We start from the raw sequence: 24,832 nt of genomic DNA on the forward strand, positions 1-24,832 counted from the left end.
CGACGCCATCTTTGATATCCCAGAATCCCTTGCAGCAGATTTCCCGAGATGACGTCAGGAAACATAAACATTTTGATGGATACAAATTCCAGTTGGTTAGTAAACAAATCGACTTTGGCGTGTTCAATTTGGGAAACTGCAGGTTTGAAATGAGTGGTGAAGGTCTTGTTTTGGTGTTTTGGTTTATTCTCTGTGCACAAGTAAGAACTTTTATGGGAAGTAGATTATAAAATATTTTCTGGAAGAGTAACTTTAACTGGTGAATCCAAATTGTGGTTGTCTGTCTCTGTATTTTCCCTGTCAGACCCCATTTACACAACGTTTCAAACGGCAACGGTAGAAACACTGAAAACAATGTACTTAGCATGGTGGGCCACTAGATGGTGCTGTTGTTTATTTTTATAATGAACCCACACACACATTCAGCAGAGAACACTGGGCTCTTAACATTAAAGATGGGAGAACACAGACATTCTAGTGGACAGACCACCAGGTTGGATTGTTATTACGGTGACTGTCGAAATAAAAGTACCAAGTTGGATTGTTATTATGGTGACTGTCAAAATAAAAGTACCAAGTCCCAGGAGAATATGGCCTAGGAGTCATGACACAACGGAGGAAAATTTGTTCTGATTGGCTGTACGGAGCAAGTGCAGAAGAACTAGTTACTCGGGCTGTGGTGAGTAATCGCAGCGTTTCTGCTGTCTACACGGAGATGGAGTCCGAACGTTTTCAGAAAGTTGCGTTTTCAGTGGCTCCGAGCGCCGTTGTCACGTAAACCGTTGTTGTGTCCAAAACGTTTTGCCCGGTTTCCATGGAGACGGGGACCCGACGGTTTTCAGAAAGTTGCGTTTTCCCCTATTTCCACGGCAACAGATTCCAAACGTCAGAAAGTTGTGTTTTAACCCGTTTCCATGGAGCCGGAGTTTCCACCTTGGAAGGCGTTTTCAAAAAGTTGCGTTTTCAGTGGCTCCAAACCTCGTCGTCGTGTAAACGGACATCCAAAACACGACAGATGTTTTGTGTTTTTGCTTGAATGCGTCTTGTAAACGGAGCCTTAGTGGGTCCAGAGTATCGTACCTTCTCTTCTAGTCGACTTTGGATCGAATCCAGACGCAGACGGGTGGATGAACGGTTATTGATTTGTGCAGTGAAATGGAGAAGCTGATGAACATGTCTCTTGTGCAAATGTGTGAACCTGCTGTGTCTCTTCATCGAGCGGTGCATGCTGCAGTTTCCTACGGATGCTCAGGATTATACTGTGTGGTAATTAGAGCCCGTATGTGAAATACACTTATTGGCTGATATTTGGATTAGCCAAGATTTTAATCAGTTTTCCGTGTGAAACATTTGACGCACACACACACACACACACACACACACACACACACACACACACACACACACACACACACACACACACACACACACACACACACACACATACACATACACATACACACGCACACGCACACGCACACGCACACACTACACACAAAACAACAAAAACAATCCACGCCTATTTTATTTGATTGCAGACACCAAAGGATCAAATTATGTTCCACACTGTCATATTTACGATCCAGATAAATCTCAGCACCTGCTGACGATAAATCCAGACAGTTTAGACTCAAATGCTGGCGCTCACACACGTCATTCAGGTCTGTTTGAGTTAATCAGTCATAATTAAAGTGCAGAATATCCAACACGAGTTCAAAATTCTGCATTTCCAGAGCTCAGTGAATTACAGCCAGTTAAAGAGAGCGGTTCTCCGTGATTGGGCAGTGGATCACGGACTATAAGGCCCCGTTTACACAGTGATTTCAAGTGAAACACAAAACTTTGATGTTTTGGGTTATTGTTTACATGACAACGGTGCTCGGAGTCACTGAAAATGCAACTTTTTGAAAATGCTTGAGCTCAGTTTGCGTGGAAACGGTGGAAACGTTGCTACTGCACATGTGCACCAGAGCTGTAGCTCCAATCTGGCCAAACCACCAAGCAAATTATCAAAATTTCAAAGAAAACATAGATTTTTTGACAAAAGTGTAGCGACACAAAGCAACACTGAGACCCGAATGTGATATCAGAGATGCTGCCATCAAAGTAGCTTCCTGCATGCTATCAAACTAGCCTCAAAGCCCTGCTGTCAGGGGGAGTTTGTAAAAACTCCCATAATGCAACAGCTACAGGAGAAGTGTTTTGGACATTTCAATGATTTTGCACCAGAAGGTCTCATTAAAATTGGCTTTATGTTTTTGAGATTAGTAATTTTTGGGTCGTAATTGTTTGGTTTTGTGTGTTTTCATCGCATATACTCTGCAAGACAACAAAGAAAAACCTTAAAATTTAAATGTAAAGCGATTATGTTACTATTTTACCAGCCCGGCCCATTCAAGATGAAGTTGGGCTGCATTTGGTCCCTGAACTGAAATGAGTTTGACACCTCTGATTTAAGGGGTACAACATTTTTTTCATGTCTTAAAAATAAGCTTCTATAAACTACTAAGTTTAAGCTAAATGTGTAAGTAGCGGGAGGAAAAAAAATGGCGGCGCATTAGGCGAAAGCGGCCGATCGATCAGGGTACAAGGAAAATACGTTTTTAAAAACATTGCAGATGGCTTCATCGAAGCGATTGACAAAATTAGAGCTGAATGCATCTGTTCATGAAGTAAAATCAAGAATGGAAGTTTGAAACTTCAAGCTGAAGTAGCACAAATCCACCAAACACCCTGAGACCAAAGAGTTTATCCTCACAGTATATAATATAACAAATATTATAACGTGTGTTATGAGTTTCCTTCAACCAGATTTTGTAGTTGTATAGGGTGTGGTGAGGGATTGTTGAGGTTTGCGATGGCTAAAATTTCACTGAACTCACTGGACCGGAGCACGCTGAGACTGATGAAGTGGGGAAATTGAGTCCTTCTACCATACTATGGTTACAGTTCACAGCCTAAAAAACTCTCATAGAGAGCAAATGATGAAAACAGTCGCAGTCGTCTATTAAATCACTAATTCGACACAAAATCAGACCCAAATAAAACTTTGATTAGGTTTCATCTGATGCACATTTAGCAGAAAATGTAAAAAAACAAGATCCTGATCATCGTGATGTCTTTCAACTCGCTGTCCTCCCTCTGACACACACTAATGGAGGAATATTTTGGCTGCGACGGCAACTTTGTGCCTAATTAGTTGAAGGAGTGTTTCCTCACCCGCAGCCAAGCGACAGCTTTTCATCTGCGGCAGAATTAGTGCCAGTGGATTTACAGGGGAAACGCTGATGCTTTATTATCCTGGGTTAATGCTCACAGCTGCGAGGCTTTAATATGACAAGTGTACGCACACATCGCAGGCGTGCAACACGATCTGTACACAAACACAAGCAGACTGAAAAACACATGTGAAGACTAAATTATGTTTCACTTTCCTTAAACGCATTTGAATTTATTTTCCTCCAGCTTCTGTGGGCCTTTTATAGCTTCCTTCCTACTTGGTGGGAAGAAAATCTGCATTTCTCTATTTTATTTTTTTTGTTGACCTGATTAGCGACTCTTGAGAGAAGATGAAAGGAGACTGCAAGACTGAAAATACAAAAAAAATAGATATTTGCAATTTAAGACCCATAACATGTCAAGTAGGGATTGGTATCTTTCACATTTGAACCAATATGGTTCCGATACCCGGTACCTGGGAATCGATACCAGTACTCAGCTGTACCAATTTTCGATACTTTTGTTTGTTTATGTGGTAATAAATGTTCATTTGTTTAATAACCAATTCTAAAAAAAAAGTCTCAATATGTAAAACTTTAACAGATAAATCAAAACAACATCCAACTCTTTGTATTGTAACATTGCAGTTATTTCACAAATGTCTTCAACATGAAAACCCTTAACTACAACTACGCAGTGTTTTTTGCTAATAATGCTCAAATTAACACACCGCTCCACATACTCCTATTCCTTTCCTCTCTGGAAACATTGTAATGGTAGAGCTGTGACGGTAGGGATGTAGATTTGTGATGTTAGATCTGAGGTTATCAAAATGTGCACTCTCCAGCCTTAAGACAAATCTAGTGCTGAACCTGGAGCTTCCTCAGATTAGAAGTATTTCCTCCGCTGGCCTTTTACTTCATGCACATATAGCAGCGCGCGTAATCTACATCGTATTTTGAAAAGTAGAGCCGTACATTTGAGCGTTTTCTCTCCGCCATGCTTGTTCTGTTGTCTGAAATCACAGCGACTGACGTCAGTACGCTGTGTGCTGCAATGCTGTGTTCAAGTCTGTCTCCGAAAATCGCCTACTCTTCCAGTCCCTCAGTCACAATGAAATGTTTAGATACCGAAACAAGGTACCGTTTGATTACTTGGTAGTACTGACAGATTTCGGTCAGTATCTATAAAAGTGCCGAATTCAGTACCCATCCCTATTTTCAAGTGAAAACGCAGTTTCGTGTTCACACAGCAGTGTTCTGAGAACGACAATGGCAGCAAACGCTGAAAACCATGTAGTTACCACACACACATGCAGCAGAGAAGAATACTCTCTAGACATTAACAATGGGAGAACACGGACATTCTAATGGACAGACCATCGAGTTTGGTATTACCGTGACTGTCAAAATAAAAGTCCCAAGTCCCAGGAGAACATGGACTGGGAGTCATGACACCACGGAAGAAACTTTGTTCTGATTGGCTCGACTGAGCATGTGCAGAGTACTAGTTACCCCAGCCGTGGTGAGCATGCGTTGGAGCAGCATGTCCGCCGTCGACTCGGGACGGAGCTCGGGCCACAGAGACGGAGTCGCAGCGTTGTTCAAAAGGTTCCACCTTGGGAGAAAAATTGTTGTGTTTTCCGTGTCTTCAAGAAGCGTTGTCGTGTAAACAGAGACCAAAAGCGCTGGGAAGGTTTAGCGTTTTCACTTGAAAACTGATGGATAAAGGAGAAGTGGAGTGACGGGGAGTGTAAAGGCAGGATGGGATTTAATTAAAGTCATTCCACTTCTCTTACAGCTGTCAGAAAGTGCTGACAGCCTCCTCCTCTCGCTTGTCCTTTACTTTTCCTCTCTCCCTCCTAATCTCTGCTCCTACACTCCGCACATCTCACCGCACACAAATGCTCATTCCTCAAGTCGTTTGTATTAATTTGCCATTGTTTTGCTGTCCTCCTCCACCCGGTTTTGCCCTTCCGATGTGTTCACTTTTTTTTTTTTCTAACCTCGGCGTTCCACATGGGAACGGCACACACACACTCTCAAAAGGTCACCATCTCATCTTGAATCGCTTTCATTTGTCTCCAAGAACCAAAATTCATTCTTCCCTCCTCCTAATCACAGTGGTGTGTCCGCCCTTGTGTATTTGTGTGTGCATGTGTGTGTTAGGGAAGCGAGCGCAGCTCATTAGGATCGCGGCGGCCTTGCAGCAGACCTTGCAGCGAGCTCGCTGCCGCTTTATTAATAGATACTGTGATTAAAGCTCCGGCAGTGTGTGCGTGCATGCGAGTGTGACTTTAGTTTTGGAGTGTTGTCATTGCGGCAAAAAGATTAAGGTTGCTGAGTCTGGATATAAGTTTTCATGCAGAAATCGTTTTTTGTGTATTTTGTAACCTCTCATGCTTTCATGAGATTTAGACCGTAAATCGAGTGTCACCATGAAACTTTCTTCAGTTTTGAGGGAGACGCTTTACACAGATCTACTGCAACCCTCACTTTTTTACACCAACGTGGAACTTTTCTTTGACGCTCCCCCTCCTGCAGAGACAGCCGGAAGCTACGGAATGCTGTTACTGCACATGCCCACGGTGAATATTTATTCTGCTCAAGCGCAACATGGCAGCCTCCCGGTCCGTATTCTAGTTTCGTTATCTATATTTGTAGTTTTATAGTTGATATTCACTCCAAATAACATCTAATTCATCATCTGCCCATATGAATGTCGGGTACTCATTCATAGCTTATTGTTCACTGCATGTCTGTGTGGTTTCATTACAAACACAAGCAACAGCGCCCCCTCAAGGCCTGGCATACGAACTAAACTACACCATCAGTGTGTCTGGCCCTGCAGGCTAAATGCAACACTTTTCTTTAACGGACAATGTGTTGTCACTTGAGACACGTGTCATGTCGACGGGGCTTTAAAGGACTGCTTACATGACATTTTGAAGTGAAAATGCTAATCTTTTCCTGCTATTGAGAGCCTGTTTACTTGCCAATGCTGGTTGGAGACACTGAAAATGCAACCGTTTGAAAACATTCCCACACATCTTTGTGTGGGCGGCGAAAATGTTGCTGCTGCACATGTGCACCACGGCCACAGTAAACACTTCTTCTGCACATGCTCAGTTGATGGACAATATGAACAATGTAACAACAAACTCAACTTTTTGAAAGACTCTGTGTCGATGGAAACAACAGAAAACGCAACTTTCTGAAAAGTTCGGACTCCATCTCTGTGTGGATAGCAGTAAGACTGCTACTGCGCATGCACGCCACGGCCGTAGTAAATAGTCGTCTGTACTGTGCACATGCTCAGTAGAGCTAACCAGAACAGTGTTTCCTCTGTGGTGTCATGACTCCCAGTCCTGGACTTGGTACTTTTATTTTGACAGTCACCATAATAACAATCCAACTTGGTGGTCTGTCCACTAGAATGTCCGCGTTCTCCCATTGTTCATGTTTAGAGTCCGTTGTCCTCTGCTGGCATGTGTGTGTGGTTTCATTACTAAAACAAACAACAGCACCCACTAGTGGCTCAACATGAAAACTACCCCGTTTTCAGAATTTCTGCAGATTATGTGTAAATAGACATCGTTTTCAAAGCGTTGCTGTGCAAACACAAAAGATTTCTGAAAGAAAAATGTAAAATCGATGCGTTTTCACTCAAAGTCTTGTGAAAAGTGAATTTAAGTTACTGTTATGTGTGTGTGTGTGCGTGCGTGCGTGCGTGCGTGCGTGCGTGCGTGCGTGCGTGCGTGCGCGCGTGCGTGTGTGTGTGTGTGTGTGTGTGACTGCCGCAGATTTCCCTCTGCTGCGTCTTCAGTGGACGTAATGACGAGGATCAGACGGTGAAATGTTTCCTCGTTCCTCAGATCTCGCCTCGAGGTCTCGCTCCCAGACGTCCCGCCGTCGGAGCCGTTTCAGATAAGACGTGTCGAGGAAACAAAAGCTGTGGCGCACGGATGAGGCAGCTTAGGATCAAGTTGAGGGTTTAGATGAGTGTGTGCAGGGAGGAATTACACGTGGAGGTTGTCAGACCTCGGCCTCTCAGTGGGAGTTCCCTCACAAGACGCTCCTCCTGACTCCTGAGGAAATGTGACTTTGAACCAGATGGCAACCAGAGCTCCTGCTACTGCTGCGGTTCTATCCAGCCTTCTGTTATTCTCTCACTTTGTTGTTTGTCTAATGAGGGAATGCAGGAATAAATCAGGATGGAATGCCTCATGATAATAACCAACAATATAGTACTTAAATATCATCTGTTGGTTATCAGATCACTAAACTCTCACACTGCAATACTGCAAACTAACTGACTAATTTTACTTTATCAGTCCCCTTGTAGAAATTACTTCTTCCATATTTACTCAGCCTGTTTCCAGGATGATGTGAACTCAAGGGTCATCCTCAGGAACTGCCCCTAAGCCTGAGCCACTTGTAGCATCATAGCATATTTATTACCTATTTTATCTTGTTTGTACGTCTTGTATTTAGATTTTTTCATAGTTTATATATATATATAGATGTAGATATAGATAGATAGATAGATAGATAGATAGATAGATAGATAGATAGATAGATAGATAGATAGATAGATAGATAGATAGACAGATAGACAGATAGATAGATAGATATAGATATATACTGTCGATATAGATATATATATATAGATGTAAATATATAGATATATAGAAAGTGTAGTTGAATGTAAGTTATACTGATAGATAAACTTTCCCTAAGTGTTCTCTCATTGTTCCAAAGACAGTTATAAAGGATAAAAATAATTCAAATTATTTAATTACAATGACAATATTAATATAACTTAAATTCTTCTACTATCAAGGTGTTGCAGTGTGAAAACCCGCTTCACAAATGTTTCCCAGTTTGCATCCTGGCTTTGTGCAGTTTGCATGTTCTCTCTGTATGTGGAGGGTTTTCTGCTGTTACTACTGGAAAAGATGGTTTCATCCATTCTAATCCTGCTCACCTCACATTGAGACGGTCCCTGGTTCCAGTCCCGGTTCGGCCTATCTCTCTGTAGTTTGCACCTTCTTCATGTGCGCTCTGGGGGTCATTCATGAGTGAGAATTGTAGGTGTAAATGTGAGTGTGTGTGACCTGTGAAGAGTTGGCTGAAGCGGTAGAAGTTGGATGGATCAAAGTGCAGTTTCTTTACTACACACTGCGTGATACTCAGGTCTCTCAACGCAGAGCAGATCAGGTGGCGGAGCTCCACTTTCCAGCCCGAGCTGTATTGGCAGGAGTGAAGCAGAGGCAGAGGTGGAGTTCAACTCATTAATGAATGTGAGAGTGGAGGTTTGGAGTGATCCTTCATAATAACGAGGCGTGCCGAGCCGGCGAAACACCACGACTTTGCACACAAGTGGAAACACTTCACACCCATCAGAATTTATTAAAGATGGTTTCATACAAACTGATTAAATGACCTGCACTGCGCTCACCGATAAATATTCATGGGAACTTTGTGCAGGGTGGAATGTGGGAACAGGGAGAAGAAAAGAGCAAATGAATCCGAATTCTGTGGCGTTTGAGCTTCATATATTCAGCCGTGCGCTCAGACTGAGGACCATAACACTCCTTCAATAAAGATAAAGATCAGCATGTGGCAGTGACCAACTGGTGTCCATGAAAGGACATCACAAGATTATAGAACAAAAACTGAATGGTAAAGAATAAGGTGGATATTGTAAAATCAAAAACTAAAGCTTGACAGCTTCATGGATTGGTAAAAATGAAGGGACTTACTAAAACAAGAGAGTTTTAGCAGTTGATGGTTCAGACCATTACCATAGCTGTCATTTATTCCATCATGTTGATGATCAAGTAACTTTACTTTACTCATATTTTCATTAATGCAGCATGTGACTTTCATGATAAAAACAAACAACAGCACCAACTCGTGGTCTGACATGCTAACGACATCGTTTTTAGCTTTTCTGCCTGTAAACAGACATTTCTTTCAAAACGTATCAATCTGAACATTTTCTGAACTGAAAATGCAAAATCAATGTGTTTTCACTGTCTGAATGATGGGATGAAGATGATTCGATGATGAAATCATCAATCAACATCTTGTTTTCATACGATGGGCGGATATAAATTCCAGTTTAGTTTTTTTTGTTACATTTTCTTTTGACAGGATGAAAGTCAGGGACGGGTTACCTATCTTATGATGACTGGATTTGTTTTGATTTTATGGCTGCAGAGTTGTCAGAAATGTCAAATGAGTTGTTTATGCACCTTTTTCCAAGATAACTTTCAATATGTGGCAGTTCCTGAATAATCTACTCTGGATGCGTGTTCCTCAGGAGTCCGTGAAGAGAAATGTGGTGTGCATCAAGGCTCAATACTGGGCCCCGTGCTTTTTAACACGGAGGACTGCCATGAGGAGATATGCCATCAACTTTCACAGTTATGTAGATGATAGACAGCTGTATGTTTCCATGTCTCTTGATGACATAGAGCCAATTGAAGCCATTCTTAACTGTATTTTGGATATCCAATCCTGGATGTTGGAGAACTTTTTACTGCTCAATTAGGACAAGATATGAATCCTGTGCATTCGTGCGTTAAGGATCACAGTGAATTACTATCATGTAGAGTTATATGAGTTACATGTGTGTATTGAATGTGTATGTGTGTGTGTGTGTGTCTTTCAGTGAAGGTTCAAAAGTCGGACCATCCTCACTCCTGGGACCCCTGTGTGAACTACATCCACCCTCCAAACTCCACCCTGTGCAACACCACCACCCTCAATAAATCCTGGACGGCCTCCAACAACAACACCATCAACAGCCTGGACTACTGCAAGTGTAAGAACACTACCACATGCGCATCGAGGACAAATCCTTTATTTCTTTAGTTTTTATTTTATTATCATTTATTTATTTTGTATTCATTTCATCTTGAGTAAGTAATTTTAATTTAAGTTCATATTGTTTTGTGATCATTTCTTTTTAAAGAATATATTGATTGAATAAAGTTTTTATTTGATTTAATTTAATGTATTTATTTTTGGTTATCTTTAATTTTTTCTTATCTTATTTTTATATTATCTTAACTTTCTTTATTTTACTCTATCATTTTTAAGCTTAGTTTAATCTTATTTTTGTGTTTGTCTCTTTGATTGTTCCAGCTCTGGTCTCTGCCAGTTTCTCTCCTGGCTCGACGACCACGTCGGGGCCGAGCAGCCAGAGCTCCAGCACTCTTCCCAGGCCCACAGTTCCCATGAGTCCTCGGAACTCGCTCCTCAAACGACGGCAGAGGAAGAAAGAGCACAAGAGCTCCTGTGGGTGCATCTTTCTGTCCCTGTGATACCTGGTGGGATTGAAAATCGATTTAATCTGCGTTCACGTGTGCCTCTGTTTAGTGTCCTTGGCGTCCAGTTCGGTGGGTCCGGGCGGTCAGGTGGTTCACGTAGAAACCAGTGAGGTGGTCCTAACAGGCGACCCCCTCAACGGCTTCGGCGTTCAGCTGCAGGGAGGCATCTTCGCCACTGAAACGCTGTCCGCACCGCCGCTCATCCGCTTCATCGAGCCGGACAGCTCCGCGGAGAGGTGAGCACCAACATTTACCATCGACAGGATCACTAATCCAACGTGTTTTACAAAAAGTACAAATACAAAGTAAAGACGTGATGAACTCTTGAATTCTTCAAAACTGCCTCTGAAAGTGTTTGGTAATTGAAAACTTGAAAAACTGAATTAAAATCACTTCATTTATTTGTTATTACATGTTTCTACACGTTTCCCTCTACGTGCGAATACTGGATCATATCAGTTTATATTTTGAGGAATGCAAAGTTCAAAATGACTTTACCTTGGTGCGACAAATGAGAAATGAGAAATGATCACACATGAAGCATCTGGTGACGTCCACACAGTGGAGTGCAGTGGCTGGTTCTACAGGGAGGAGCTGTGGATCCCAGTTTGTGTGGATATTTCTACTGATTTTCAAAAGCTACAAAAGCTAAGTGGACACTTTAAGTTTCCACATGTGACCATGTATTGACTTTATGAATGTATTAACAGCTTTACTTACCGTTCCTGTAAACGTGTCTGTATGTCTGTGTGTGTGTGTGTGTGTGTGTGTGTGTGTGTTTGTGCGTGTGTGCGTGTTTCTATATGTCTGTGTGTTTGCATGCACTCACATGTGTATGCATACGTGCATGTGTGTGTGTGTGTGTGTGTGTGTGTGTGTGTGTGCGTGTGTGTGTGTGTGTGTGTGTGCGTGCGTGCGTGCGTGTGCGCGTGCTGATGCATGTTTCCGACATATTAACAGCTCCCCTCCGGAGTGCTGGGTGTGTTTGTGCAGCCTGAGGCCACGCTCCCTTCACCATTAGCGCCCACGTTAACAACACAACACTAATTAGACGGCGTTTCCACGTCCGAGCTGAGGGAATCAATAAACATCTTTCTGTCTGCTGGACACTGTGAAGCCAGATAAACCTCCTCAAACCAGCCTGAATTACACAGAACGCTGCAGTAATGGAATTATGACCAATAATCTCATATTTGTGGTCATTTAAAAAAACAAAGAAAGAAAAGAAATAATCGTCCACAATAGAGAACGAGTGCTGCACAGTCAACATCCCCAATGAATGAATATTATGAATGTGCCAATCACTTTTCCTATTTTTAATAAGCAAACTCTAAAGAAATCCAAGAAATTAATGGAATAATACATTATTCTCTGCAGTTCTTACATTTAAGTTTTTGTATACTCATATATTCAGTTTATAGTTTCTCTTCCATTTGTTTATAATTATTACATGTAAAAGGGTTTTTCTTTTATGTTTTTTCAATAATGTAATAACTTTTTGAATCATTGGCAAATTGTTCCCAAAATTACAATCAAATTAGCTTTATTGCATTTAAAATGTCCAAAATCCTTCTATTGTTGTTTGCTGCTTTCTAATTATTTGTTCGTAAGAGGCAAAATGACCACCCAAAACAATGTTTGGTTTGAGCAAACCTAATTTCGCTCCTGCAGTTCCTTGTTTCATTCGCTTCATTTCCTCCCAGAGTGAAAAGGGCTTGATGGGATATGGTTTGTTTGTTTGTTTGTCTCACAGTGAAGCACTTCACGACATTTCCGCTCACAGTGACCGTGGAGTTTAAACCATGGGCGTAATGAAAAGAGGTGCAGAGCTTCTAGTGAAAATAAACTGGCTCTCCACTCGTATCATGAAGCTGCAAGTGAAACAAGTGAAAAAGGTCAAAGCTGATCGATTAAATGAGACGAACCTTTCACACTCACCAGGCAGGAATAGGGTCAAGTGACATATTAAAGGTGAGTGTCAACGAGGAGATTACTTTTAAATAACGTGGTTTTATGGCCACATTAGATGCAAAATTTACAAATCAGTCAGAATTAAGAAGTAAAGCTGAACTCAGTGAGAGGATATGAGACTGAACAGTGATGATTCAGGCTCCGTTCATACATGTGTGCGTGCGTGCGTGCGTGCGTGCGTGCGTGCGTGCGTGTGTTCTGTGGGTGATCAAGTAAGTCGTGAGTGACATAACAGGAGTATTGAAATGAAAATTTTGGACACAATAGTAAAGTCGAAACAAGAAATAAGTGAGAAATGGCCAGAAGAGAGATTTTCTACTGTGAATAAAAGAGGAACAAAAGTTTGATTATCGGTAAAAAGCAGAATTTGTGATTTTTGAAGATTGAAGATTGAGTATCAAGAGAGCTCAGGATGAGAGTATTTGTGAACCTTTTCTGCCTCGCTGGATGATAATGAAGATATCTGACCATGTATTGGTGCAAGCCATGATTTATTGGAGGCTGCAGTACATAAAGTGTATTAATGTGTCACAGTCAGACATTAAAAAAAATAAAAAATAAAAGTCTGAAGGGCAGTAACTGCAGGGTGATGCCCTCTTGAAGCGAGACAAAACACTTCATCTTCATTTCCTCCTGTCAAATGTCTCCTTGGTGCAGACAGGATAACTACAGTGATCATTACACAGCAGAGAGGAACATGACTCTTATTTTAGTCCAGTGAACCACTTCTGAGTGACGACCTGTGACTCTTCGGCCGCTACAGAGAAATCTCGAGTGCTTTCGGGAGATGGGCTGCGGTTCAAATTACTTTTACCAGTAATGTTCTGGTTATGAGTCGATATGGACTTTGTGCAGCAGAAATAATACGTTTTGTTTTTTGTTTGTTTGTTTATTTAAGCCCTGTTTTCTCTTTTGTTACTTGATAAAAAAAAAAAAGAATCCAAACAGCTGAAACAATTGCATGGTGACATTTCAAGTGAAAACGTTTTCGTTTTAGAAAGGTTTAACTAGAGCTACACTCGGTAGAGCGCAGACCATCGCCAACGCCACATTTGTTTGTGGAACCGAGTTAGCATCACTAGCATTGTAGCCGTTAGCTCCTATCAATGCTAACTAGGTAGCTCAGGTAGCTACATGACTGTTTGAAATCTACTATAATATGCACTAAAATACACTTATCTGTGTTGATCTCCTCCATGAGGTGCCTCTCTCAACCGCTTTGTGTGGAAAAAGAATGTCGCAGTTTTTGGGGATTTATTCCGAAACGGATAATAATTCACATCCCAAAATCTAATCGATTGGTCCTTGAATGATGACAAATAATCCCTGATAATTTCATGGAATTTGGGTGAGTAGGTTTTGCGAAAAGTTGGTAAAATACATACATACATACATACATACATACATACATACATACATACATAAATACACGCAGATGAAAACATAACCTTCTCGGCCACTTTGATTGGTCGCCCAACTTTTGTTGGCGACGGTAACTACCGGTATGCCCATTTACACAGAAATGGTGGAAATTCTGAAAACAATGTAGTTAACCTTTTAGGCCATTAGTGGGTGCTGTTGGTTGTTACCTTCACCAATGATAGTTTGGACGAAGGTTACGTTTTTCTCCATGTGTATTCATTTATTGGTACGTATGTATGTATAATTTTTGGAGTCGGTTCAAACAGCCGTTTATTGCCTCCTCCTGGACAAATACAATCAACAGGGAATAATGGCTTCTTGTGGTAACGACACATCCAGCAGCCTGGAGACCACACAATACCATCTAAAACGAAGGCTAAACTTCACAAACACATGGTGAAAATAAAGTTTAGAGTACAAATAACTTAGATACAGTAGTTTCCATGATTTGAATCATTATGTGCATTTTTAAGTGTATATTATTTTCACAGGCCTTTCAACCACATTACCTGTAATAATTCCCTCGTTGCAGTGAAGGAATTATCCACAATGCTTTTGCCACATCAACCCTGAGATAGAACTGTAGTTGCACTTTTACAACAGTCGGTGCCACTGTTGCGCCATTTTGCTGCATTTATTCCAGACCTTCTTAACCATGTTACATATGTATTTTACCAAATTTTTGCAAAAGCTATTGACCCAAATTGCATCAAGTTTTCAGGGATGAATTGTCATCATCCAAGGACCAATCCATTACATTTTGGGAGCGAACAGATCCTGGGGAGATCAGATATTTACTCCATTGTCGACACACTGGCGCTCAGCTGTGAGCCATCACTCAGAGGGTTAAAGCTACCCTTAGCCGCCTGCTAGCACACTGCTAACTCCGCTGCCCCCCCCTTCTCCACTCGCAGCCAATCACAGGCCAACTCACTCTGACGTTCAAGTAACACAAAAGAATGGGAACCAACGGAACGAGATTTAACCTAAACATTGCAAGGCGAAGCTATGTGCATGGAGCGCAGTAGCAACCTTTTGCCGTTTTCACGGGGCCGAGTCGGAGTGTTTTTCAAAAAGTTGCGCTTTCAGTGTCTCCGACCGGCATTGGGGTGTCAACTTAACCTCAAAACATAATAAAAGTGTTTTCCCTTGAAAATGTTGTGTAAATGGGGCCTTTTGTTTTAAGTAGTTTTATTTTGTTCATTGACAAAACAAAAAAATTGAATAAAATCAATACAAAAATCTGCAAACTTCACAATAAAAAGGAACAGAAGGAAGAATTAATTTATGTAATCTCCCCCTTTGTAACAATCATTTTACAATATGAAACAAATGGCAAACAACACTGTGATACTCTTACATTTATTTTAATTTTAATAGCATGCTGGATTTAACTATTTTCAAATGTTACGCGTGATTTAGATTCTTTTGCTTCTTTGTCTAGATTGTTGCATAAATTGACCTCTTTTACAGAAATGCACTGTTTCATTAATTTGGTAATAAATCTTTGTTTTATGAAGATCTCATCTTTTTTTTTTTTGCGTTATACTTACTTTCTCTTTTTGCCTCGGTTACACATCCAGGAAATCAGGGGATTAGATTTTCATCAATCAAATTCTACTATCAATCTACCTGGATTAATTTACCAAACCTAGATTAAGAGCAAATGTGACTGTATAATTTTAAAGTTCTCAAAAAGTTTTATTAAAGTATATTAATAAGAATGGAAGTATTTAATTGTTTAGGCTCCTGCTTGCAAATTATATCCCCTTACGTCTTATAGAGAATTTTAGTTTTTGTGTAGTTTATATGTTAAAGTAAAATCATATTTCCTATTTACTATTGTGTTGTTTTGTGTTGTTTTGTAGCTGAGCTTTCACTTTACACTGCAGTCCTTCATTTCTTTGATATCAGTGTATAGACTTGGACGCAACACTTTACATTAGTTTGAATATTTATATTGGACGTCCTGCTGTCAGCTGAGAAGCCATTCAAACAACGGCCTACGTCCGTAATGATGCTCATTATGTTAGTTAATAAAGTGAATTTATTCCTGAAAGCGGTACGAAGTCACAGGCTAATATCTGCAGGGAATGTGTTTACATGATTCATGACTTTAATAGTCGGAGCTAATATGCTTTCTGCGTTCATTACTCTGACGATTTATGTGGCGGATGTTTGCTGGATGTTTCAAGGAAGCGACAGCCGCTAAAAATAATGTGATACGTAACACAGCGGGGAGCCCGATGCGCCCGCTTGTGTCATCTGTCTGTGCAAAATGAATTAAAAGAAAGTAAAACATCCCAGGTAGGCGGGTTCTTACAGTCACTACACCTACATGAGTCTTTGTTCTTCTTCCCCCCGCTTTGGGGGCGTTTTGACCCGCAGGGTAATCATATCTAAAAACGGCTCTGAAAATAGTCACACAAACAGGTTTTATTCCAGCCGGTGAAACGTGACGGAGCGTGTGAACGTGATCGTAAGAAAGCTGGTGAGTGTGTTTGGATGGAACCGTCGTCTTGCTCCCTTGAAGAACCTCGGGGGGGTCAAACAACGGAACGGCCTTAGAAACTCTCTCAGCTCCGAGTTTGACTCAATCTGGTGTTTTGTTTTGGAAATTCGTTTTTAAACTTTTTAGGGATATTATTTGTATTTATTAAAAAAGAAAAGAAAAAAAAATCCTTCAGGTATTTTTGAAGTTATCATATCATTTCTATGTAGTGCACCGATAGTACTAACCTTTTAGCTACTTGCTGATACTAAGTATTGTTATGAGTACCTTTTAAAATCCATGAAGCCTGATTCAAACACGCAAATGAAATGCAAAGGCTCTGCCCTGCTGTAAACTGCGTCTGCGTCGACGCATGATGTCACGTTTTACGAGTACAAGTACCAGTGCAGTATCGGATCCAATATCAGTTTTGATATCGGTGCATCCCCAATGTGGAATCCCACAGGGAGGCGTCAAGGGCCCGAGTCTTTTCTTGCTCAGTGGGTGTCAACATTACATTTGCCAAAGAAAAACCATAATCAAACACCTTCGACAATTTAAATCTGGAACAATAATTGTAATTTAAATCTCTGTCCTTTGTTAGTTGATGGGAGAGTTGGTCTCCACCTGTTTCTGGCTTCACCAGAACTTTTTAGGCAAATCATTCACAGTCGAGGCAAACTGCCAGGAAGAAAGAACGCCGACTGACTTTGTGTGTTTGTCCTGTGATGGATGGCGACCTGTCCAGGATGTAACCTGCTGGGATCAGATTAAGCTTCAGGCAAGGTGGATCGATGGATCATTTAATTAATTCACAGATTTTATAGACAATCACAGTCTGGCTGAGAAAGGAGGTTTTACATTAAGAAAGCTCATAATTGGGTGATCTACCATCCACGCTCGGTGCTTTACAGCAGGGGGCCTGGAGCCATGTACGCTCTGGACACATCGACAATATAGAAGCACCTGCTAAACTACAAGATAGAGATAAGCCAGTGTGCCCTGAAAAAACCCCATGCTCACACAGCAACAACATGCACATTCCACCAAAACGTTCAATTCTGGTTGAATTGTTCAATTCTGAGGTTCGTACCTGCACAGTTACAAATCTGAAAGTCCCTGTTGTATTTCTGATTATATCACCTCACATAACTGTAGCTATGGTCTCGTCTGTGTTTTTTTTGTTTTGTTTTATTTTACCAGCTGTATTAATCCCCTTGGAGCAATTCTGACCGGTAGCAGCCATAGGGAGGACCTGCTGGGGGCCGAGGGTCTTACTCAGGGACCCACTGTGTATGTTTTTCATTAAAATTATCTTTATGTTAAGATAGATGCCATTTTAGTTGTATTTATTTGATTTTTGTAAAAATATAGACATTTTCATCATTTGCGCCACGATAAAAAGAAACTTTCTAGTTTAAATTTAAAGGTGATCACGGCAGTATTTTCCTGCTTTGGTCCACTCAAGATGAAATTGGTCTGATTGTGGCCACTGAGCTAAAATTAGTTTGACAGACCTGATCTAAAGGCACAAAATCATCAGGCATTTAATCATATAAATGATGTGTGTTTTGTTAAAGTCTGTTTTTCTTCCATTCTCAGGGTAAAGTTTGATAAAGGTTCCAATGGGAAACCGACTTTAAGTCAAAACTGGCTGTTAATCAGTCACAAAAAAGGGGTCTGCTCACGTTTTAGCATTTCCCAAGTAAATTATGATAATTGAATATTAATTTTCTTTCTGAATATATTGTAATTTACAGTTTGGGAATCATTGCTCTGAAAAATAACTCAACTAATTAACCATTTACATTCTTCCTTTCACCAAAATGACCTTGATTTTATTAATTTAATTGCTTTTTCACGACTTTGAATGTGAAATATTTTCACTGTAATCAGTATTTGTGTACCTGTGAAGGTATGTGGCACGGGTGGATGAAGTATGTGCAACTGTATCCAGATTTATTTTGGGATTCCTACATTTTTCACAGAGTTCATTCAAATCTTTGACATGGTGATGCATGAGCATTTTCAGGCACAAAAAGAAAATTTTAAGCACAACATAAAAGGTAAAAAAAAACAAAAAACAAAGGTTATATGTATCACTAATTAGGTCAAATCAAACTGTACAACTGCTTCAAACTGTTTGCAGCTCGTTGTTTAATGTAAAAATGTTATTTTGAGGGACACCTAAAATTCAAAGTGATGGTTGAAGAGAGGAGACAGCAGACATTGCAGCTGGAAACAATAAACCAAAGCATTACTGGATAAAGGAGAAACTATTACACAGGCGGTTACCTCCGTGAAACAAGATATCGGCTGCAGGTTTGTTGGGATCTGACAGGACGGAGAGCCGCGTGCGTCCAGCCTGAGAGGATTCAAACCGTAACACCTCATCCCGGAGGATGGATTTTCCAGGTTTTCCTGACGTCGCCATGGTGACTGTCGTTTCAGGTGCGGCCTGCTGCAGGTTGGAGACCGCCTGCTGTCAATCAACGGGATCCCCACCGAGGACGGGACGCTGGAGGAAGCCAATCAGCTCCTCCGAGACGCAGCGTTGACCAACAAGGTGTCGCTGGAGATCGAGTTCGACGTGGCAGGTTTGTTCTCAGAATGTCACCACTTCATATTCTGTTTCTGTCTTCTGGGGCCGCCTCAGAAACCTCAATCTATCAGCTCTTCTGGAAACTGTAGTTCATTCCTTTTTAATCATCTGTTCGCTGCACTGTGAAGTCGTTGGGGTTCGGCTTCATATCAGTTGCCTGTTTCCACGACGTTTCAAGTGAAAACGTTTCGTTTTTGCATTTTTGTTTCACAAAATTTTCACTTTTACAGCGTTTTGGAAACAATGTTGGTTTGGATGGCCATCATTGTTGTTACTGTCCATCTACTCACGCATGTGCAGAAGAACTACTGCGACCGCAAAGTGTCCCCCCCCCCCCCCCCCCCCCCCCCCATTTCCACGGAGAGGGAATCGAACATGGCTGTCGTTTAAACGGACCCACAAAACTGCAGCAAATGCTTCCCAGTTTCACCCCACATCTGAAATCTATTTCCATGAAATGCAAATATTCTGACAAATTCGGCAGAATAATGTATGAAGAGTGGAGATAGAAAGAGAGAGAGGAGAGAGAGAGTGTGTGGAGATAGAGAGAGAGAGAGGAGAGAGAGAGTGTGGAGATAGAGAGAGAGGAGAGATAGAGAGAGAGGAGAGACTAAACCTCTAGCAGCTCAACAAAGAAAGTGATTCAGGGTTTTCTGCATAACTTTTCTAAGTCTTATCAAATCAGAGCCTTCTAGTGCTGCTTTATGTAATAATGTACAGAAATATTCCACTCAGTATGTAATATTACTGCATTTTGCAATCTGCTGCATTTTGTAATAACTTGTTGTTGATGATTTTGAAGTTTTCCTAATTATTAAATGTAGAACCATGTATACGGATAAAAGACAACGTTTATTACATAATACACCAAACGATTACATTTACTTAAAATAAGTGGAATAACTGCTGCAATATGTAACGTGTTATTACACAATGCGGCAAAGTTCATTACAAAATATGGAGTTATTCCATAATGAAGTGAAACTGTATTACATATTGCACCATTGTTACAAAATGCGCTGCTACAAACCTTCATTCTTGAGCCTTAGAGTAGAAATGTTTAGTCTCTAACTGAAACAAGGAGATGGTTTAAAAAGAAAAGAGTTTTTCAGAATTCCGGCCGTGTTGCAGAAACCTAACAATAACAACAACAACAACAAGTCCCCTGCTTGGAAAAGATCAGATGAAGTGGTGTGATTTTAAATCATTTCCTGGGTTTTCGAGGAAGCTGAAGAACAGATGGAATAAATCGGATCATTTCTGATCCAACTGAAGTATTTGGGATGAACCGAAGACTTTTTAGAGACTTTGAATGATATCCTGATAGAGAAGAAACAAATGCATGAATTAGTTTAATTTTGACCATAAGAGGTTAAAAATGAATCAGTCTCTGACTTCTGTACCTTCTTTTCTCGGTAGAACTGGATAATTGGCCTTCGACTCCATAAACATTTGCTCAAACTGGTTGGAGTCAGTGTGTGAGAGCTTCAGTGTGAGTGCATGCAGGGCTAGACGGGATAATTGCCCCTCTTTACTGCAGGGTTCAGCCCCATCAACATGCTTTTAACCTCATGGAAAGTGCTTCCAGTTCAACTAGTGGATCATTGACTTTAGGCACGATTGCGACGGAGAAGGAAAAAGTCAGACGGCAAAAGTTTCCGAAGTCACGCGGCGGTCAAGGTGAATCTGAGTGCAGAGTTTGTTTTTAATGGATTGAACCGTTTTAATGGATTTAAGAGGCGGAATCTGCTAGAAAGAAAAAGCTGGAGGTTGACTGCAACATCTGTCCATCCATCCATTCATCCATCCGTCTATTCATCCATCCATCATCTTGTTATCCATCATGTCTGCAGTATTATTGATCAATAATAGTTCAGGTTAAAATCGATATAACTTATTAAAAAGAGTGAAGCAGCTGCTGTTTCATTTCTCACTCGTCTCCGTTCGCCGAGGATTTGGAGTCACAGTTTTCGATGGAGAAGAACAATTGAGAGGCCGGCTAAATGCCTTGTAATTACAAATGTTAAGCTGGATGAAAAACAGATGATTTGTTTTGTGTGTTTGTGTGTTTGTGTGTTTGTGTGTTTGTGTGTTTGTGTGTTTGTGTGTCTGTTCCAGAGTCCGTGGTGCCCAGTAGTGGGACTTTCCATGTCAAGCTGCCCAAGAAGAGAGGAGTGGAGCTGGGCCTCACCATCAGTGGTACGAACGCCTTTCAAACAATCAGAGGATCCAGTTCTGTTTGGATTCACACACACACACACACACACACACACACACACACACACACACACACACACACACACACACACACACACACACACACACACACACACACACACACACGCCTGTCATTGTTTTACGACGAGCCGGCCTGCAGGGAAGCTCGGCTGTAAAACACAAGTGTTTATAAGATGGTTAAAGTAACCAGCGACTTGCACTCGTGTTTCTGAGAACTTTTACTGTTTCAGAGTTTTATGTCCCACCAGGTTAAAACCTCTTGAAATACTAACATTTCTTAATCTTCATTACTGATGACAAAGCTGATGAGTTCAAACTGACAGTATTACAAAGATCAACAGCTATAATGTGTGAGATGTTCTCCACCGGAAACAAAAACTTGTACAAATGTTCTAACAATACTTTATTCAACTACCATATTTTCTGGACTAGAAGTCACACTTTTTAAATACAATAGATCAGGGGTGTCAAACTCATTTTAGTTGAGGAGCCACATACAGTCCAGTTTCATCCTGAGGGGGCCGGACCGCTAAATAGTGCCATAAAAACCTTTCAATTGAAACTTTAAAGATTTTCTTTGTTGTTTCGCTGTTGCATTGTGGGCGTTTTTACACCCTGACAGAGTGGCTAGTTTTATAGCAACGAGGTAGTAAGCTTTCAGGGCAGCATCATCGATGTCTCAGTGTTGTGTCGTGTTGCTACTTTTAAGAAATGTGAAAGAAAAAAAAATCGGTGTTTTCTATGAAATTCCTTCCATTTGCTTGGTTGTTTGGAGGAGAAAATTGGAGCCTCCTGCACGCCGGTTTTGGCCCACGGGTCTTATGTTTGACACCGACACTGACCCACATTCAACACTCTGTACATCCTAGAGACACACTGTGTGACAGGTGGACTGCTGAGTCGGCCATATTTCTCCTCCCTGCTGTAGTTAGGACTTCTAAACTCATTTACTGTACAAACAGTGGATAGAAAACGTCTGCAGAGATGAATCCTTCAGTACATTTGTCTCATTTAATGTGGAAAATTGTACAAAAGAATGTCCAGGGAAGGAGATATACCAAGAAGCATAGTCAGGAAGCGGGCGGTGGCGTGACCAAGGACTGGCCTTCGCTCAGAAATCCAGAAGAAAACTGGTCAAGAGGCAAACAGAAGGATTAAAGAAGCTGCGTAAATATTTGCTTCTGTATATCCAGAGCAAAGACAGAAAAGATAAAAATCAGCAAATGTCCTACCCTGGCTTCAAAGACATAAAACAACTTTATACCCAGTTTACGGGTAGAAGCATGGTGGTGGCAGCATCATGCATTGGGGCCATTTCAAGGTAGTGCAGTGGAATTATGGGTCATTTCAGTTGTATTTTCCCACCAGTGTTGTGGCACAAATTCTTCAGGCTTCAGCTAGAAAGCTGAAACTGGAACAGGAGATCAACTGATCATTGATTTTCTTATAGATAAATAAATCAACTTCTAGTTGTACAAATGAGTATTTGTAAAAAAAAAAAGATTTAATGTACCCATGCTTATACCCACATGGTGACGGAGCCGTTTCACACAAGTTATATTTTCAGTGGCTCTGAGCTTCGTTGTCGTGTAAACAAACACCCAAAACGCAACGCAAGTTTTGCATCATCACGTGAAAATGTTGCCATATAAACAGTGACTGTACGGTACTGTGAACAGTGACTGTACGGTACTGTGAACAGTGACTGTACGGTACTGTGAACAGTGACTGTACGGTACTGTGGTTGATGGTGTTAAAGTTGAGTTTCCTGGAGATCAGGATGATGCTTCGTTCGTTCCTCCCAGGGTTATTAACGTCTCCCAGTCAAGCCTCATGTCCAACTTTATCGTTTCTCATCATTTGTTTCAGTAGCTGTCGCTCCTCTGGCTATTTCCAGCTGAAACACCAACAGAAAGGCTGAAGTTGCTGATGATTTAGATTGTGAGCGACTGCAGCATTCAGAGGATTTTAAAGGAGCTTCAGATGAGTGACGTTGTTAATTCATGTAATAATAATTCATGCTGCTGCAGTGGAAACAGAAAATAGTGCGATGGTGCCATCTTCTGACTGCACGTGTGCACTGCAGGCAGTGACTGAAGCGATTCTCTCTTCTATTATCTGCTGTTAAAACTATTCTAGCTTCATTGTTTTAAGTAGGAAAGCACAAAGAACAAAAGATATGGTGCCTCCTAAAATGCATGTGGAAACACCACCACTTTTTCCCAGTAACACTTGGTAAAGATATTTTGTTACAAATTAGTAATACCCCTACTACTACTACTAGTAGTAGTACTACTCTTACTAGTACTACTACTCCAACAACAGTTCCACTCAGGTTTTTAATCTCAACTGGACTCTTATAATAAGTTGCTTAGCGACTTGGAGACAGACACATCTGTCTGTAGACAATCTGTGGGCAATTTTTTTTAAATCAAATTTACATGTTTTTCTTTTTTTTTTTAATGTATTGACATTTTTCTTATATGTTTTATGTGTTTTATGTGCTTGTTTTGTCTGGAACCTTAATGTACTGCTGCCTGTCTTGTCCAGGACAACTCTTGAAAAAGAGATTTTTAATCTCTACAAGGTTTTTCTGGTCAAATAAAGGTTGAAAATAAAAGGGAAAAAAAGCCCACAGACTATTATCCACCATTATAACTGGTTGGAATCATAGATTTCTAGTTGTACTCTCCTTTCGACTCCACACACTGACTTTCTATCCTTACTTTAAATCACCCTGTCTGTGTCTTTACAGCTTAATCTTCCTGAATGAATTGAATCTGGTTGTCGTTTTGAATCTTTTCGTGGTGTTGGGGGTCGATCTGTGGGTCTCTAATATGAAATGTTATTTCCTGTTTGTTCGAGTCATATGTCGTTTATAACCTCCTTTAAAACGGGATCACATTGCATTTCAAGTGGATATTCTTTCAATTGGCTTCCATTGTAAGCTTGAATTTAAGGTGTTCCACAGGGTTGTGTCCTGGGTCCTCTGCTTCTCATCATCTACCTTCGTTTCTGCAACATCTTCCAGATAAATGATACCCATGTTCCTGTACGCCGATGATGCTCTACCTCTGCTAAATCACCCTCTAGTTTTCCTCTCTACGATCATTGTTTACATTTCAACCTAGTTTTTTCATAGAATCTACTTTATGGAGATGATTCTTGGTTAAAAAAAAAAATCCCTGCATCAAGAAGAAACTTCTGTCAAAACCAGACTTAAAGGTGGAGAAATTCGGCCGCAGCGGGAGTTAATGTGTTAATAAATAAGAGGATTTGATATTAAGCTTATTTTTTTATGATTGTTGTTCTTTCTGCTTCTGGTTCGGATCTTTATTTAATTCCGCTCTTTTCCCTCCACAGCCAGTAAGAAGTCCGGAGAGCCGCTCATTATTTCCGACATCAAGAAGGGAAGCATGGCTCACAGGTAACTCGCAGTGTCACTTTAATCCCATTTTACTTTCCACACACTGTAATAGTAATAATCCTATGTAACATAAATCCAACCGTGTAGTAAACACTTTCTTTTACAAAAAATCAGGGGTGAAAG

At 40.8% G+C, this 24,832-nt stretch overlaps 1 protein-coding gene across 1 annotated transcript in view; it reads left to right on the forward strand.

The window, feature by feature from the left end:
* LOC308108379 (glutamate receptor-interacting protein 2-like) overlaps positions 1 to 24,832 on the forward strand; it is a gene marked incomplete at both ends in the record, with an annotated part of 212,966 nt that overhangs the window by 169,734 nt on the left and 18,400 nt on the right. Inside the window, 6 exons of the mRNA XM_080461241.1 lie at positions 9,898 to 10,050; positions 10,374 to 10,526; positions 10,608 to 10,794; positions 18,894 to 19,039; positions 21,163 to 21,243; positions 24,646 to 24,709. Coding sequence (XP_080317367.1) covers positions 9,898 to 10,050; positions 10,374 to 10,526; positions 10,608 to 10,794; positions 18,894 to 19,039; positions 21,163 to 21,243; positions 24,646 to 24,709 — 784 coding nt within the window. The remainder of the gene's footprint in view (positions 1 to 9,897; positions 10,051 to 10,373; positions 10,527 to 10,607; positions 10,795 to 18,893; positions 19,040 to 21,162; positions 21,244 to 24,645; positions 24,710 to 24,832) is intronic.

Source organism: Lipophrys pholis (genome assembly GCF_963383615.2).
Source record: "Lipophrys pholis genome assembly, chromosome: 4".
NCBI lineage: Eukaryota > Metazoa > Chordata > Actinopteri > Blenniiformes > Blenniidae > Lipophrys > Lipophrys pholis.